We start from the raw sequence: 16075 nt of genomic DNA, 5'->3' as shown, positions 1-16075 counted from the left end.
CTTTATCTAATCTCCATTTGTGACCCCTGATCCTTGTTTCTTTTTTCAAGTCGAAAAAGTCCCTTAGGTCAACATTGTCAATACCTTTTAGAATTTTGAATGCTTGAATCATATCGCTGCATAGTCTTCTTTGTTCAAGACTGAATAGATTCAATTCTTTTAGTCTGTCTGCATATGACATGCCTTTTAAACCCGGAATAATTGTGGTCGCTTTTCTTTGCACTCTTTCTAGAGCAACAATATCCTTTTTATAGCGAGGTGACCAGAACTGAACACAATATTCTAGATGAGGTCTTACTAATGCATTGTAAAGTTTTAACATTACTTCCCTTGATTTAAATTAAACACTTTTCACTATACAGTGCCTTGCGAAAGTATTCGGCCCCCTTGAACTTTGCGACCTTTTGCCACATTTCAGGCTTCAAACATAAAGATATGAAACTGTAATTTTTTGTGAAGAATCAACAACAAGTGGGACACAATCATGAAGTGGAACGAAATTTATTGGATATTTCAAACTTTTTTAACAAATAAAAAACTGAAAAATTGGGCGTGCAAAATTATTCAGCCCCCTTAAGTTAATACTTTGTAGCGCCACCTTTTGCTGCGATTACAGCTGTAAGTCGCTTGGGGTATGTCTCTATCAGTTTTGCACATCGAGAGACTGAAATTTTTGCCCATTCCTCCTTGCAAAACAGCTCGAGCTCAGTGAGGTTGGATGGAGAGCATTTGTGAACAGCAGTTTTCAGTTCTTTCCACAGATTCTCGATTGGATTCAGGTCTGGACTTTGACTTGGCCATTCTAACACCTGGATATGTTTATTTGTGAACCATTCCATTGTAGATTTTGCTTTATGTTTTGGATCATTGTCTTGTTGGAAGACAAATCTCCGTCCCAGTCTCAGGTCTTTTGCAGACTCCATCAGGTTTTCTTCCAGAATGGTCCTGTATTTGGCTCCATCCATCTTCCCATCAATTTTAACCATCTTCCCTGTCCCTGCTGAAGAAAAGCAGGCCCAAACCATGATGCTGCCACCACCATGTTTGACAGTGGGGATGGTGTTCAGGGTGATGAGCTGTGTTGCTATTACGCCAAACATAACGTTTTGCATTGTTGCCAAAAAGTTCGATTTTGGTTTCATCTGACCAGAGCACCTTCTTCCACATGTTTGGTGTGTCTCCCAGGTGGCTTGTGGCAAACTGTAAATGACACTTTTTATGGATATCTTTAAGAAATGGCTTTCTTCTTGCCACTCTTCCATAAAGGCCAGATTTGTGCAGTATACGACTGATTGTTGTCCTATGGACCGAGTCTCCCACCTCAGCTGTAGATCTCTGCAGTTCATCCAGAGTGATCATGGGCCTCTTGGCTGCATCTCTGATCAGTCTTCTCCTTGTATGAGCTGAAAGTTTAGAGGGACGGCCAGGTCTTGGTAGATTTGCAGTGGTCTGATACTCCTTCCATTTCAATATTATCGCTTGCACAGTGCTCCTTGGGATGTTTAAAGCTTGGGAAATCTTTTTGTATCCAAATCCGGCTTTAAACTTCTCCACAACAGTATCTCGGACCTGCCTGGTGTGTTCCTTGTTCTTCATGATGCTCTCTGCGCTTTAAACGGACCTCTGAGACTATCACAGTGCAGGTGCATTTATACGGAGACTTGATTACACACAGGTGGATTCTATTTATCATCATTAGTCATTTAGTTCAACATTGGATCATTCAGAGATCCTCACTGAACTTCTGGAGAGAGTTTGCTGCACTGAAAGTAAAGGGGCTGAATAACTTTGCACGCCCAATTTTTCAGTTTTTAATTTGTTAAAAAAGTTTGAAATATCCAATAAATTTCGTTCCACTTCATGATTGTGTCCCACTTGTTGTTGATTCTTCACAAAAAATTACAGTTTCATATCTTTATGTTTGAAGCCTGAAATGTGGCAAAAGGTCGCAAAGTTCAAGGGGGCCGAATACTTTCGCAAGGCACTGTATATCCAAGTATCTTGTTGGCCTTTTTTATAGCTTCCCCACATTGTCTAGATGAAGACATTTCTGAGTCAACATAACCTCCTAGGTCTTTTTCATAGATTCCTTCTTAAATTTCAGTGTCTCGCATATGATATTTATAATACACATTTTTATTGCCTGTGTGCAGTACCTTACGCTTTTCTCTATTAAATGTAATTTGCATGTGTCTGCCCAGTTCTGAATGCTGTCTAGATCATTTTGAATGACCTTTGCTGCTGCACCGGTGTTTGCCACTCCTATTTTTGTGTCGTCTGCAAATTTAACAAGTTTGCTTGCTATACCAGAATCAAAGTCATTAATGTAGATTAGGAATAGCAGAGGACCTAATACTGATCCCTGTGGTACTCCACTGGTTACCTTGCTCCCATTTTGAGGTTTCTCCTTTAATCACTACTTTCTGTTTTCTACATGTTAACCACTCCCTAATCCATGTGCATGCATTTCCTTGAATCCCTACTGCGTTCAGTTTGAGAATTAATCTTTTATGCAGGACTTTGTCAAAAGCTTTCTGGAAATCTAAATAAACCATGTCGTATGCTTTGCAATTATACATTGTCGATGTTGCATCCTTATAAAATTCAAGCAGGGGGGTTCCCGAGTGGCGCATCCGGTAAAGGCGCTCCGCGTGGAGTGCTGGATGCGCCCTATAGCCTGGAGGTTGCCGGTTTGAGTCCAGGCTGTTCCACTGCCGACCGTGGAGGGGAGTTCCCAGGGGGCGGCACACAATTGGCTGAGGGCCGCCCGGGGGGGGAGGACTTAGGTCAGCCAGGGTGTCCTCAGCTCACCGCGCACCAGCAACCCCTGTAGACTGGCCGGGCAGCTGCAGGCTTGCCTTTAAGCTGCCCAGAGCTGCGTTGTCCTCCAACTAGGGATGTCACGGTATACTGGTTTTACGGTAAACCACGGTATAAACTGCCACGGTTTTGAAACCGCAACCATTTTTCTATACCATGATGTGACAGAGATCAATTGATTCTTGGTGTTAGATCTCCCTCTCGACCTGTGACGGCACTGTGTAAAAGGAACAGAGTACCCTTAACTAAATGGCATGACAATTTATTCCGTAGGGTAGGTGTAGGTCGGTCATTTAGGAAAGGGGCGAAGCTACGGTATCCAAACTCAGTGACCCAGACGGTAAACGATGTGGCATCTGAGGATTGGAGGAGCGGATGCGCTCGTTAACCTAGGGGTCATGAGCGAGGATATAAATAGGGTCATAGCTGACGTGATCTGTTCCTTTTGTGAATGGTTAGGAAAGAACCTAAAAGGAGTCCCTGCATGTAAAAACCGTGAGTGTTCTGTTAGTCTGTCTTGTAAACGTTGTGTGTTTGTTGCGTTTGTCTAAAAGATTACTAACACAATCCAGAGCTGCAGGCCAGCATTAAACCTGGACACTAGCACTTCACTTTCCACTGAGAACTGTCTTTTCACCACAAGCACTTAAATAACGCACCGTAGGAACTGTGTCTGTGTCTTTGTGTTTTGTGTGGGTGATAAAACTGGACTTTTTGGTTGCGGGTGAAACCCGTGGGATTTTACAAAACTGAAGTGATACATGCTGCTGTAATCACTTCCAGCATTATTATTTACAGGTGTTTTGCCTTAAGGCTCTGGACACATGATTACCGAGTTCACACGGTTTAAGGTGATATGGGCAAGTTTTTTTTACTCACCGTTTGTCCATCAGTGAGCCACTGTGTTCATTAGAACTAACTTATGAACACAGACATCTCAAGTTCTGAAAGCTGCCATGCATGAGATTATCCGAGTTGGCTACTAAATAAGTGATGTCATATTTAATATAAACCGCCCTACTAAACAATGATCGCTAGCAAACATGATTTTCAGTAAATGAAACACAAATATCAGCAAGAACAAGGTGGCACTGTAACTTTTCATCACTGCCTCCTATTAATTTACCAAACCAAAGAAGTAACAACAGCCATTATCTATTGTATCGGTCAAGAGAAACGCAGTAAGCACATACCAATGCAGAGAATCAAAAAGTATATTTACTACTATATAACTATATACTATATAACTAAGTCTAAGATGCTACAGGCATTTGTAGTATTTTTATTTTAAACGGTATTGTAAAGATGTTGGCGTCTCCTCAAAAATGAATACAATTTTATTCCCATTAAAAAAAAAAGTCTCCTAGATACCACTTAACTTTGCAACTGTGTCATACCCACCTTAATTTTTCTTCTTTCCTTTGTGTTCATTGCTGTTAACATGCAGTCCAAAAAAAAGACTATTTGCAGGCTCCATCTTCTCATCATTAAGTTCTGCACTCTGCTGAGAGATCAGTGGGCGGGCACTGCATGTCTTAAAATGCACTCGATTGGCTATTGCTAGCTAACAGTTTGCTTCTCTTAACTAATAGGATGCCGTCCAAACTGATAAAGATGAAGAGGGTATTCAGTTGCAGTGGTCACATCCTTACGCGCTATCGGTACAGATTGAACCCAGAAAATGTTAATATTTTGGGTTTTTTCCACAGTAATAAAATAAAAAGCAGCATTATTTTGCTGAGCCTGTGTGAGCTGGAGTTAAAAAAATGACTTGACTTGAGTGTATTTCTTTAAATAGCCATTTAAAAAACGGATTACAAAAAAATGACATTATACGACAATAATATTTTTTGACTGTTACCATACCGTCAATTTGATACCGTGACATCCCTACATCCGACGCTGTAGCTCTCGGTTGGCTACATGGTGGGCCTGCAGAGTGAAAAGAAGTGGTCGGCTGACGGCACATGCTTCGGAGGACAGCGTGTTTGTCTTCGCCGCTCCTGAGTCAGCTCAGGGGTGGTAGCGGTGAGCCTAAAAAATACAATTGGATATTTCAAATTGGGAGAAAAAAAAATTAAAAAATCAATCAGGTTAGTTAGACACGATCTCCCTTTCCTAAAACCATGCTGACTGTCTCCCAGGATACTGTTACCATATAGGTAATTTTCCATGTCGGATCTTATTATTGTTTCCATAAGTTTACATATAATAGAATATTAATAGTCAGGGCTATCGGTCTGTAGTTACCTGGTTCGGTTTTGTCTCCCTTTTTGTGGATCGGTATTACGTTTGCAATTCTCCAGTCTGTCGGTACAACCCCTGTATCAAGAGATTGTTGCATGATCTTGGTTAGCGGTTTGTAAATAACTTCTTTCATTTCTTTGAGTACTATTGGGAGGATCTCATCCAGCCCATTGGGATTTTTTATTTAACATTTGCCGCTGTTATGCTGAAGTTATTTAAAACTGGATAGGAACAGGTCGACATCTGGGGCATGTTGTCTATATCCTTGTGGCGGAGTGTCCCGCCCCTATTTATTATTATTTGTATTTGTTTGCGGCGCGGATAAAAGCGCCACGTCTTTTGTTATTGTTTTTTATATTTATAATTTAAAAACCCTGTGAGGATGCGTGGCTGATCAGCTACTGATTATTTAACTAGCTGACAGTCGCACATCCTTACCAAACGTGTGCAGACTGTGGCCGAGGGGTAATAAGATAATTAACAGCTAGTTAACCCCTCGGCCAGAGTATAAGAATCTGCAGCTGTCTGTGCTGCAGGGTGGGGTATAAAGAGAGGAGGTACGGGGAGATAGAGAGGAGACAGACTTTAAAATAACAATTGCTAAAATGTGCTGGATTACCCAGCACGACACTTACTGTTTGTCTGTCTGGTTTGTTTGGCCCTCGTGCCCTTTGGTTTCTGTTTTGTTGTTTTGTTTAAATCTTTTGTTTTGTTTATTAATAAAATCAGCTGAACGCCGTTGCGTTCAGTTTCACCCGCCCATCCATTGTTGTGATTCAGTTACTTCCTGGTCCGTGACGTCACCACACCTCGCCACTGCAAGCCAGCCTGCCACAATCCTCCTTTGTAAAAACTTGTGAAAAGTAATCATTTAAATATATTTGCTATTTTTTTTCTCTTCGTCTATGATTTTGCCATTTGTATCTCTTAGACATTCTACCTCCTTGTGAGAGAAAGACAATGATTCTTGGTGGTTAATCTCCCTCTCGACCTGTGAGGGCACTAAGTAACGGGAACAGAGTACTCTGGACTACGTGGCCTGACACTTTGTTCCGAGGGGTAAAAGGAAGTCGGTGATGTAGAAAAGAGACGGAGCTTCGGTACACTAACTCATTGACCCGGAGGGGAAATGATGTGGCAGCTGCAGATCATAAAAAGCAGCTGCAATCGTTTACCAAGGGGTCATGAGTGACGGTATAAATAGGGGTCGAATCAAAGTTTATTTGTTCCTTCGTTTTGGTTGTGTCATTGACCTGGAAGGACCCGTACTGTTGGTGAAATAATCGTGAGTGTTTGTTTGTACTGTCTATTGTTGAGTGTATTCACTAGACGGCTAACACATTCCGGAACTGTCGCCAGAGGCCAGCACAAACCCGGAACAGCACTTCACTTGTACCACTGTAAAACTGTATTGCACCACAATCATTAATTCACGCACAAATCAGAATTGTGTACGTGTTTTGTACACTATTAACCACTTTGCCACACTCCTCTTTGAATGTTCTCTTGCTGTTATAATATTGCAAAAAGTTTATGGAATTTGTTTTAGCCCCCTTAGCAGTGCTCATTTCTGTCTCTCTCTTGGCCTTTCCAACTTCCTTTTTGACTTGTGTTTTCTTCCAGCTGTTAACCAACCTCAATATCAGTTATGTATAAAATCTGAATGAAAACATAATGTTCTTAAGTCTGGTTTTTTGACCTACAAAGAAGGTGTAATTGAATCTTTTAGTTTTCATGTCTCAGCATTTTATAGGGTTCATTCATCTTTTTTAAAAAACGCTGCTTCTGGTTCCGTGGTGTCCCACTTGAATCTTGTTCAGAAGTTGTAATGTTCTGAGATTTTGTAGCAAATCTAGTTAAACGGAGGCAGGTTTCAAATTATGTCCTATCCAAAATCTCTATAAATTAAATACTTCGCTATCATTCAGGGCTAGAATTTCAGCGCGGGATAGCAGCAATCGTGCATTTTCCAAGTTGCTCCCACATATCTGCAACTTTCAGTGCAGAAAAATCCTGCAGAGATATTTGAAGACACCAAGCTACTATATTTTTCACCCAATTTAGAATGCCTGAAATGCTACAACAGTCTCTAAGAAAGTGGGTGTCAGTGACGAAAGCACTATGATCCGCATTCTGCGTAGTTCTGGTTTAAATAAATAAATAAATAAAAGTAGTGCTGGATATTTTAAGTGCCGCAAGACTTTATTCTGTCGTACGTGATTCTAGGCCTCTGTCTTTAAGCATTATAGAAACTTAGTACAATGTGGTAAGTAAACAGTTTTGAAAAAAAAAAAAAGACGATATTAAGTCTATATATAGGTGTTATTTTGCGATGACTTTCGCTTTAACTCTTAAAACACAGCCCCATTCATTTTGGGGCTCCAGCGCACCAAAGGTTGCGCGCATGTTGCTCGGGCACCGTAAAAGCCACCTACCTGGTTCATGGCTTGTTTAAAAGTACAGATTTGGGGCTTTCCAAAGACTTATTCAGTGTATGTGTGCTGTACTCCTAGCCGGAACTACGATTGTCTGAAGGCAAATGACATTTAATAGAGAAAAGTGTAAAGTATTGCACGCAGGCAATAAAAATGTGCATTATAAATATCATATGGAAGATACTGAAATTGAAGAAGGGATCTATGAAAAAGACCTAGGAGTTTATGTTGTCTCAGAAATGTCTTCATCTAGACAATGTGGTGAAGCTATAAAAAAGGCCAAGAAGATGCTTGGATATATTGTGAGAAGTGTTGAATTTAAATCAAGTGAAGTAATGTTAAAACTTTACAATGCATTGGTAAGACCTCACCTAGAATATTGTGTTCAGTTCTTGTCACCTTGTTACAAAAAGAACATTGCTGCTCTAGAAAGAGTGCAAAGAAGAGCTACCAGAATTATCCCGGGTTTAAAAGGCATGTCGTATGCAGACAGGCTAAAAGAATTGAATCTATTCAGTCTTGAACAAAGAAGACTACACGGTGATCTGATTCAAGCATTCAAAATCCTAAATGGTATAGACAATGTCAACCCAGGGGACTTTTTTGACCTGAAAAAAGAAACAAGGACCAGGGGTCACAAATGGAGATTAAATAAAGGGGCATTCAGAACAGAAAATAGGAGGCACTTTTTTACACAGAGAATTGTGAGTTGGTCTGGAACCAACTTCCCAGTAATGTTGTTGAAGCTGACACCCTGGGATCCTTCAAGAAGCTGCTTGGTGAGATTCTGGGATCAATAAGTTACTAACAACCAAACAAGCAAGATGGGCTGAATGGCCTCCTCTCGTTTGTAAACTTTCTTATGTTCTTAAGCCTCTCATCATGTGACAGAGTTAACAGCTTAGATTTCGTTTTGAGTCTATTGCTCCATCATTTTAGCAACTAGACAGAAAGGGGCAGTATCGTTGGAAAGCTCATATTGAGGTTCAATGGTGCAGACATCTTTTTTTGAGACATCTATGATTACAATATATATAGCAGTGACCAAACATGACTTTTTTGAACAGCTGTTAGGTCTCCTGAAAGCAGCTTATTTTAAAGCAACACCACTGTGAATGATGATGCAGTAAAATATATATAGTTTTTTATATGCAAAAGTGCCTTTTTGTTGCCATTCCCCCCTAAAATTTTGGAATCCCCCCATTAGCTGCAGCATGGGGGGGGGGGGGATCCAATGATCAAGCCCTGATCATTGGCTATGAAGAGTTACTTAAAACAAACTTGTACAAGTACCACACAAGTTCCTGATGGTGTTGAATTTGCTCTGTCTAAATTAAACACCATGGTTTATTCTTTTGTTTTCCTGCTTCCCTACAGGTCCATTATGATTTTGGTTTGAGAAACATCTTGTCAGTGCTGAGGACACTTGGAGCACAGAAAAGGGCTCGTCCTTCAGACTCCGAGTCCAGTATTGTGATGAGAGTTCTGCGAGACATGAACCTGTCCAAACTGGTAATTAAGAAACTATCCAACCTTCAATTGTAATTAGAACATAACATGCACTACATGTGGATGTATTCAAGGATGTGTTCTGTATATCCCATTCAGTCCTGATTAAACTTCAGATTGTAGTTCTTTAGAATGGAGTTTAGCACCTTGTTGTGTCGCATTATGTCACTGTGGCCATGTTGGGTGTGAATGAGCCTGTATGCAGTACATGTTCTAAAGTGACCTTGCAGTGCCTTGGTTAAAAATTGCAAACAAATACACCAGTTGGAGTGCTTTTACATTTGTATTCTCAAGCAGAAAGGGTTGTTCAGTTAAGAGATTTGTGAAGAGCATTTAAATGTACCTTCCTTGTATAACACAGATCTAGAGATATTACATAAATTCAGTCTAAATTCTTTGCTGAAAAATATTTAATAGATGTATTATTTTATAATATTATTTCTATGTGGTTCTATCTGTGTGTTATATATTTTAAATAATATATATGGTTCTCTGGGGAATACTTTTATGCCGTCATGTTGGTGTGCTTCAGATTATGATGAGGGTGAAGTTGGCTTTATTAAAATTAAAAGACATCCATAAAAAAAGATGTCTAAGAGATTTCAGAATCTGAATGGGAAGTTGCATCAATCCATTACAGCTTGTATTTGTATTCTCTTGTATACAAACTTATACTGATTGTGCTTGTTCTTGTTTTTATCAACACCCAGCAGTTATTAAACAAATATCCTAGAAATAGAGTAGGTCTCTGTTTTTCAGGAGCTTCTTGACTGTTATCCTGCTGCTTAGCTTCTGAGAACTGATCAAAATCTAAATGTGGATATGGCTGTAAGAAAAAGAAGATACAAAACATTCAAAACAGATATTAACAAAGTACCAAAGCACTCAAGTATAATAGTAGTATTTAATAAACATTTTGCTTGGTTAACAGGTGGATGAAGATGAGCCCTTGTTCCTAAGTCTCATCAGCGATCTCTTCCCAGGAATACAGCTTGACGGGAGCACCTATGCAGAATTACAGGCTGCTGTGGCAAATCAAGTAGAGGCTGCTGGCTTGGTGAACCACCCCCCTTGGAACCTGAAACTTGTGCAGGTACTCTCCTCTAACACTTTTATCATCATATAAAACATAGATTATATTTATATATCAATACATAGTTTCATTCATGTGGGTAAGCTACCTACCCATATGGAAATAACTTATATTTCACATATATAAAAAGCAATATATGTTAGTTATATGCTGTTTTTTCTTTTAATTTGGTTTTTATGTGTACACATACTGTATGTTTATATATAAATTATATACAATTTTATAGTATTTTCAATATAAGAATTGTATGTGTTAATATACTGTATGTAACATAAATTGCTCTCCATATATGTTTTTGTACTCCAAATATGTGTCTTTATACTTTAAATATATGGTTATTTTATCATTTAAATGTGTTTATACTTTAAATGTGTGTTTTTTTTATACTGTAAATATGTTGTTTTTTTATAATGAAAATATACCCCTTCATTTGGTGAATGTTTTATGAATCTGTGAATGTGAAAATTAGGCTAATATTAGAATACACACAATGTATATACACATGTATATACTTACACGCTGTAACCAGAATATAAAATGCGACACTATAACACTTTCATATAAATATAATTCCTAGGATTTGTCCTTTACAGAAAAGACAACACAAGATATATAGATAGGAGTTAATAAAGACTGGAGTAAACGCTTTGAAAATATGTCCCTGTGTATTGTAGTAACTGATAGACAATCTAATATTTATTCAAGGGTTGTTCCTTGGTAAAATGTTACAATGAGATGATATGGGTGCTAAGGTATCTTTAATTATATCTTATAACTAAGCTATCTTGTATCTTATATGACCTGCGTGTTTGATATACGCTTTGCAGATAAAAAGCAGCTTTAAGCAGAAAGTGATTTTATGCTGTTTTACAAAAATGTTTATGGTGTATGATAAAAATATAAAATTGATAATTTTTTTATCATTTTTTTTTTTAATAAAGAAAAAAATCTTAATTCTTATTCTCATATTTGGAATCAGTGCATTAACTCACATTTTTGTATATAAACATGTACAACATTTTTGTGAAAAGTTTTAACGTATTCCTTATTTAGGAAAAAAAGTTAAAGTTAAGTTTATCCAACATGCCTGCTTAATCTTAACAATGGTAATTAGCTGCTTTGTACTTCAGTAGTAATATTTATGCAATAAATGGAACAAACAGTCCATAAAGATTTGTAGTTGTTCAAGTTACTTTTTTGAAAGTATTTTTAACTTAAGACGTCGGAACAGGTTAATCATTTGGAAAACGTATGTTTGTTTTCAAACAGCTGTTTGAGACTGCAAGGGTGCGCCATGGCTTGATGACCCTGGGCCCCAGTGGCTCCGGGAAGACAACAGTGACAAACATCCTGATGCGGGCAATGACGGAATGCGTCAGTTTACACAGGGAGATGCGCATGAACCCTAAGGCCATCACTGCCCCGCAGATGTTTGGCCGACTCGACCCCGCCACCAATGACTGGACTGATGGTATCTTCTCAACGCTCTGGAGGAAGACGCTGAAGACAAAGAAAGGTGCTGCTTTTAGATACGCTAGTTTAATGGTGGGCTTGGGTCTGAAGGATATAATTACATCAATAAGTATCCATACAGTCATAATTTCAAACAAAGTAAACTAGAAATGGTGCTGACCAGACAAATTGAAATTTTTTCAACAGGAACATTCACTGTACTCCTGGAAATCATGTTTTTTTCATTGCTTGATCTATTATTTTCAACATTTGTTTTTTGGCAATTTACAAAGTACAGAGAGAAAAATAATGTATTAACTACAGAAGGAATGAGAAAGGGAGAAGTTAAACGGCATGCAGAAAAGATGTCAAACATGTCCATAAATGTATAATATGTAATAACTGAAAGTAAGATCACTGTATTCAAATACATTCTAAATGACTGCCAAACAAACTGTGTTTATATAAATATGTTGTACTATTTATCTTCCGATAGGAAAAACTAGGAAATGTATTTCTTAGATTTGTATAAACTTCATAGGTTCAGTAGCTATAGTCCTATAACTGGGCAGAGCCTTGCTGTAATGTTCACCTGGCATGATATAACCCAATAGAACCAACAGCTAGTACAATACAGGTATTGCATTAAAATGCATTTATGCAATTATGTACTAGCTTTTGGTTTAAATATAAAAAAGGTTTTAACTGGATTTTTAAGTTTTGCATTGTTGATTTCTAGTCTAAAGTTGTACACTTGCATCCTAGAAAAAGTTTTTATAACTAAATTTGTAAATAGGTACAGACAGATCAGTAGCCTTAATCTTTTACTGACATAAAATCCCCCTGGTTTGAAACCGCAGGTGAAAATGTCTGGATAATTTTGGATGGCCCAGTAGATGCAATCTGGATTGAAAACTTAAACTCTGTCTTGGATGACAACAAGACTCTAACTCTGGCTAATGGTGACAGGATCTGCATGTCTCCATCCTGTAAGCTACTGTTCGAAGTCCACAGCATTGAGAATGCATCTCCTGCTACAGTGTCCAGAGTAGGCATGGTCTACATCAGCTCTTCAGCACTCAGCTGGAAGCCAATACTCAAGGTAACGCTCACACCAAGGTGCATCTTCACATTTGCTTGTATTCAGAAACAACATTATGAAATATAGTTGAGTGGACATGTTCAGGGTTCTATTTGCTCCACGGCAACTTATACAAGTAATTTTTCAAATAAGAAGAAAATACTTTGAGGTGTATGTGATATAGCAACCCCCCTAATCTGCGGATACACCAGTCTATGTGTCTCTGAGATGCCCTTTAATGAAGATGGCAAACAGAATGGCTTCAAGTGTAGTATCCTACGACACACTTTTGTATTCAATACTGTCAAAATCGAAACAGAAAATCCTGTCTCCATTTTGGAGAACTAACTAAACACAAATATTTTATTTTCCTGTCTTTGTCGGGGCAGGCTAATCCTTTTGCCCTGAAAATAAACCTTTATCTCAATGCCAAAACACAATCATAGTCAAAGAACAGGAATAAAGTCATATTGCCTTTTTTAGGGTTTTCCACACATATGCACAGTACTCTCCTACTTCCTGTCTCTTCCCAAACAGTGACTCCAGCTCCGGTTAAATACCCCAGGGGCCAGTTGTACTAATAAGATTTTAAAAAAATGAGATCAGATCCGGGATCACTGGAACTGGATCATGAGAAAGTGTTTTACTAAGCGGATCTGGATCTGGCTCCACTTACCCGTAATCTTGATCTGATCCTGGAGCTTCACGTGCTGTAACTAGGGAAACTAACCAATGAGAAGCGTACATATGTGCTGCGTAGTTTAAAGACTCCGGCTGTAAAATTTGTATACAGCCTCAGAGCACAGTAATGTTACAGAGAAATGGGCAGCATTGCATTTATTTAACAATGGAAATACAGGTTACTGTGTCTAAAACAATATATTTTATGAAAACAACAAGAAAACGTTCTAAGTTTGTGTGGCAGTATGGCAGGATTAAAGCCCTGCAGGTGCAAGTGTGTATGTGTTGGTGTGGGGAATATTGGGCTGGCAGGGAGTGGTTTAAATTTCTGCCTGTCAAAACACATGGGAATGTGGCTTGAGCAGTGAATTGAATAAATGATTAAATTATTAATTAAGGCTCAGGTGTATAAATAGGGTGATCACAGGTGTTAGGGAGAGGATACAATTAATGTTGGTAGTAAAGGTATGTGCTCTGTGTTGTATTTCCGTCAGTGTTTGTTTTCATTGGTGAGTTTTTGGCCCGTTTATTTTGTTAAATGTTTTTTTTGTTAGTGTTTGCACCGCTTTGTTTTGTTTATTTTTGTGATTAAAAGTGTGCATTTGCGCTTTGAACTTCAACTTCAGAGTTTCCCTTCCTGGTAGAAACAGCTTGCCAGTAACGCTACCACGTCAGTTTGAAATTCACCGGAGCTCGGTGTTATTTACTAATTGAATTACCATATTTACTCGAGTAAAAGTCGACCTTGTGTACAAGTCAAGCCCCCCATTGTGAGGGCGAGATTTGGGTATAATTTTTATTTTTATTTTTTCATTTGTTATTGAAACAGATGGTTTAGTGAAACAGAAAACAAAAATGAACTCCTGAAATCGAAACTCTTGTTAGAGTGCACTTCAGGTGTTACTTTTGCTAAATATATGTATTTAGATATCCTGACGGCGTTTGAGTGGCAGATTTGCAAAAATAACAATTTTATAAGCACTTCTACCTAGAACCGGTAGATGCATATTACAACACAGTACTTTTTTTTTTTTTTTAAATGTGTTTAAATGGAATGTGGGAGGTGTTGTGGTCTGGCTGTAATTCAATGAAACTTGGGTCTGTGTTTTACGTGACAGCTCCTGTATGTAACCAAACCTGGGATTATTTTATTTATATATAGACAATGTTACAGAATCGTTTTCGCCAAATCTTTACATGTTTGCGTTTTGATTTGAGAGAAATTAGAAGCATTTGCTCTGGCAACAATGATTTGCCCACAACAATGTCAATGGAGGTGCGCTGTTTCCACAGAAGCACTCTGCTGCAGTGTCGCGCTGTAACAATCAGCCCTTAGCCTATAGCCAACTATATACATTCCCAGAAATTCGAACTAGTTACTGTGCCAAATATAAGACTATCTAAAATATTTAAGTACAGAAGGATTGATTGGCTGCGAAAAAAAACACATAACTTGCACTATTTGCTTAACACAATAAAAACTATTTGCACTCCAATAAGGACATCAAGCTTGCAAAAATCAAAACAAAAAACAAACGCAGCACTTGCACAGGCAAGCGTGCGCAATTAATTAATTAATTCAGAATGAATAACATTAACTGGAGAGCGTTCTTTTAAACTTCATCCCCCATGAATTAATTCACCGTAAGGTTGCAATGTTCCGTTTGTTTAAAGCAAATAATATCCAAGTTAGCCGTCCAGCAAGAACAAATTATTAAACTGTGTTTCTCTCACCCATTTGAGAGAAGTGTAGCAATGAGATCTTATGGGTTTTAGCGTCCAAATTAAACCTTCATTCTTCATTAGTTTGTAATCCACAAGGGAAAGATAGGCACAGCAATGCAGGTACACCGTGGCAGTGTAGTGAATCATAAAGGCATGTTCAGAGAAACAAAGCGAGTCCGTTCTCTCTGAACTAAATTAACCTGATCTTAACCAAACTTTCTTTCTTTTCAAGCGCGAATACAAACTATTGATAAAGAAAAATAACGAACAAGCCTCAAAGCTAGGCAGTCCCTCCCAGCACACCTACAGGTGCGTTGCTAAGTACTGTATGTGAACTTGCCTCGCGCACTGAATGCATGTCTGCACAGAGCTCACCTGGGTTCTAAACCTTGCTAGGTACAGATGGGGATTGTAGTAACCACACACCGGCCATGACTTTTGCAGACATTAAAGGTTTATTTTTTTTACTTGTGTATTAGTCGACCCTCAACTTCAGGATTGTGTTTTGGGGTTAAATTCCTCGACTTATACTCAAGCAAATATGGTACATTGAGGTTTTTAACTGTGTACATGCAGTTTAACTTATCATAATGAACTGAAATAGTAAACTTAAAACGGTACAGCAAAATGATGTTTGTGCATTTTTATATATATATATATATATATATATATATAGTAAGAGAGTCGCCCTCACGGCGGTTCGTTGCCCCTTTAAAAACACTGACCCAACACACAGAAATGGATTTTTGAAGCGCGGTTGCGCAATTTTTAATAAACACAAAAACAAAAATAAACAAAACAAACACCTAGCTCTTCTTTGAGCAATAACTAAAATAAAACAGGAACCTAAACTAAAAGACAGGACAGCTAAGCTGTTTACCTGTAACAAAACAAAACAAACAAAACAGCACACACAACAAAAAGGCTTCACTCTACCTTTCATTTTTTTCAATTACGGCTGTACCCACACACCAGCACAGTCGGGCTTCTACCCTCTTCAGCAGCCGCCCTGAGCAGACTGACTGCTCTCCT

The 16075-nt window shown here is 38.4% G+C and overlaps 1 protein-coding gene across 1 annotated transcript in view; it reads left to right on the top strand.

Annotated features, from left to right (window-relative positions):
• The window catches only part of LOC117411206 (dynein axonemal heavy chain 8-like), a 166428-nt gene that overhangs the window by 80339 nt on the left and 70014 nt on the right, over nt 1–16075 (top strand). Inside the window, exons 47-50 of the mRNA XM_034018497.3 lie at nt 8880–9014; nt 9943–10104; nt 11374–11620; nt 12417–12658. Of these exons, the coding sequence (XP_033874388.2) occupies nt 8880–9014; nt 9943–10104; nt 11374–11620; nt 12417–12658 (786 nt within the window). The remainder of the gene's footprint in view (nt 1–8879; nt 9015–9942; nt 10105–11373; nt 11621–12416; nt 12659–16075) is intronic.

Source organism: Acipenser ruthenus, chromosome 6 (assembly GCF_902713425.1).
Source record: "Acipenser ruthenus chromosome 6, fAciRut3.2 maternal haplotype, whole genome shotgun sequence".
Lineage (NCBI taxonomy): Eukaryota > Metazoa > Chordata > Actinopteri > Acipenseriformes > Acipenseridae > Acipenser > Acipenser ruthenus.
This window is presented reverse-complemented; position numbering and strand designations above follow the sequence as displayed.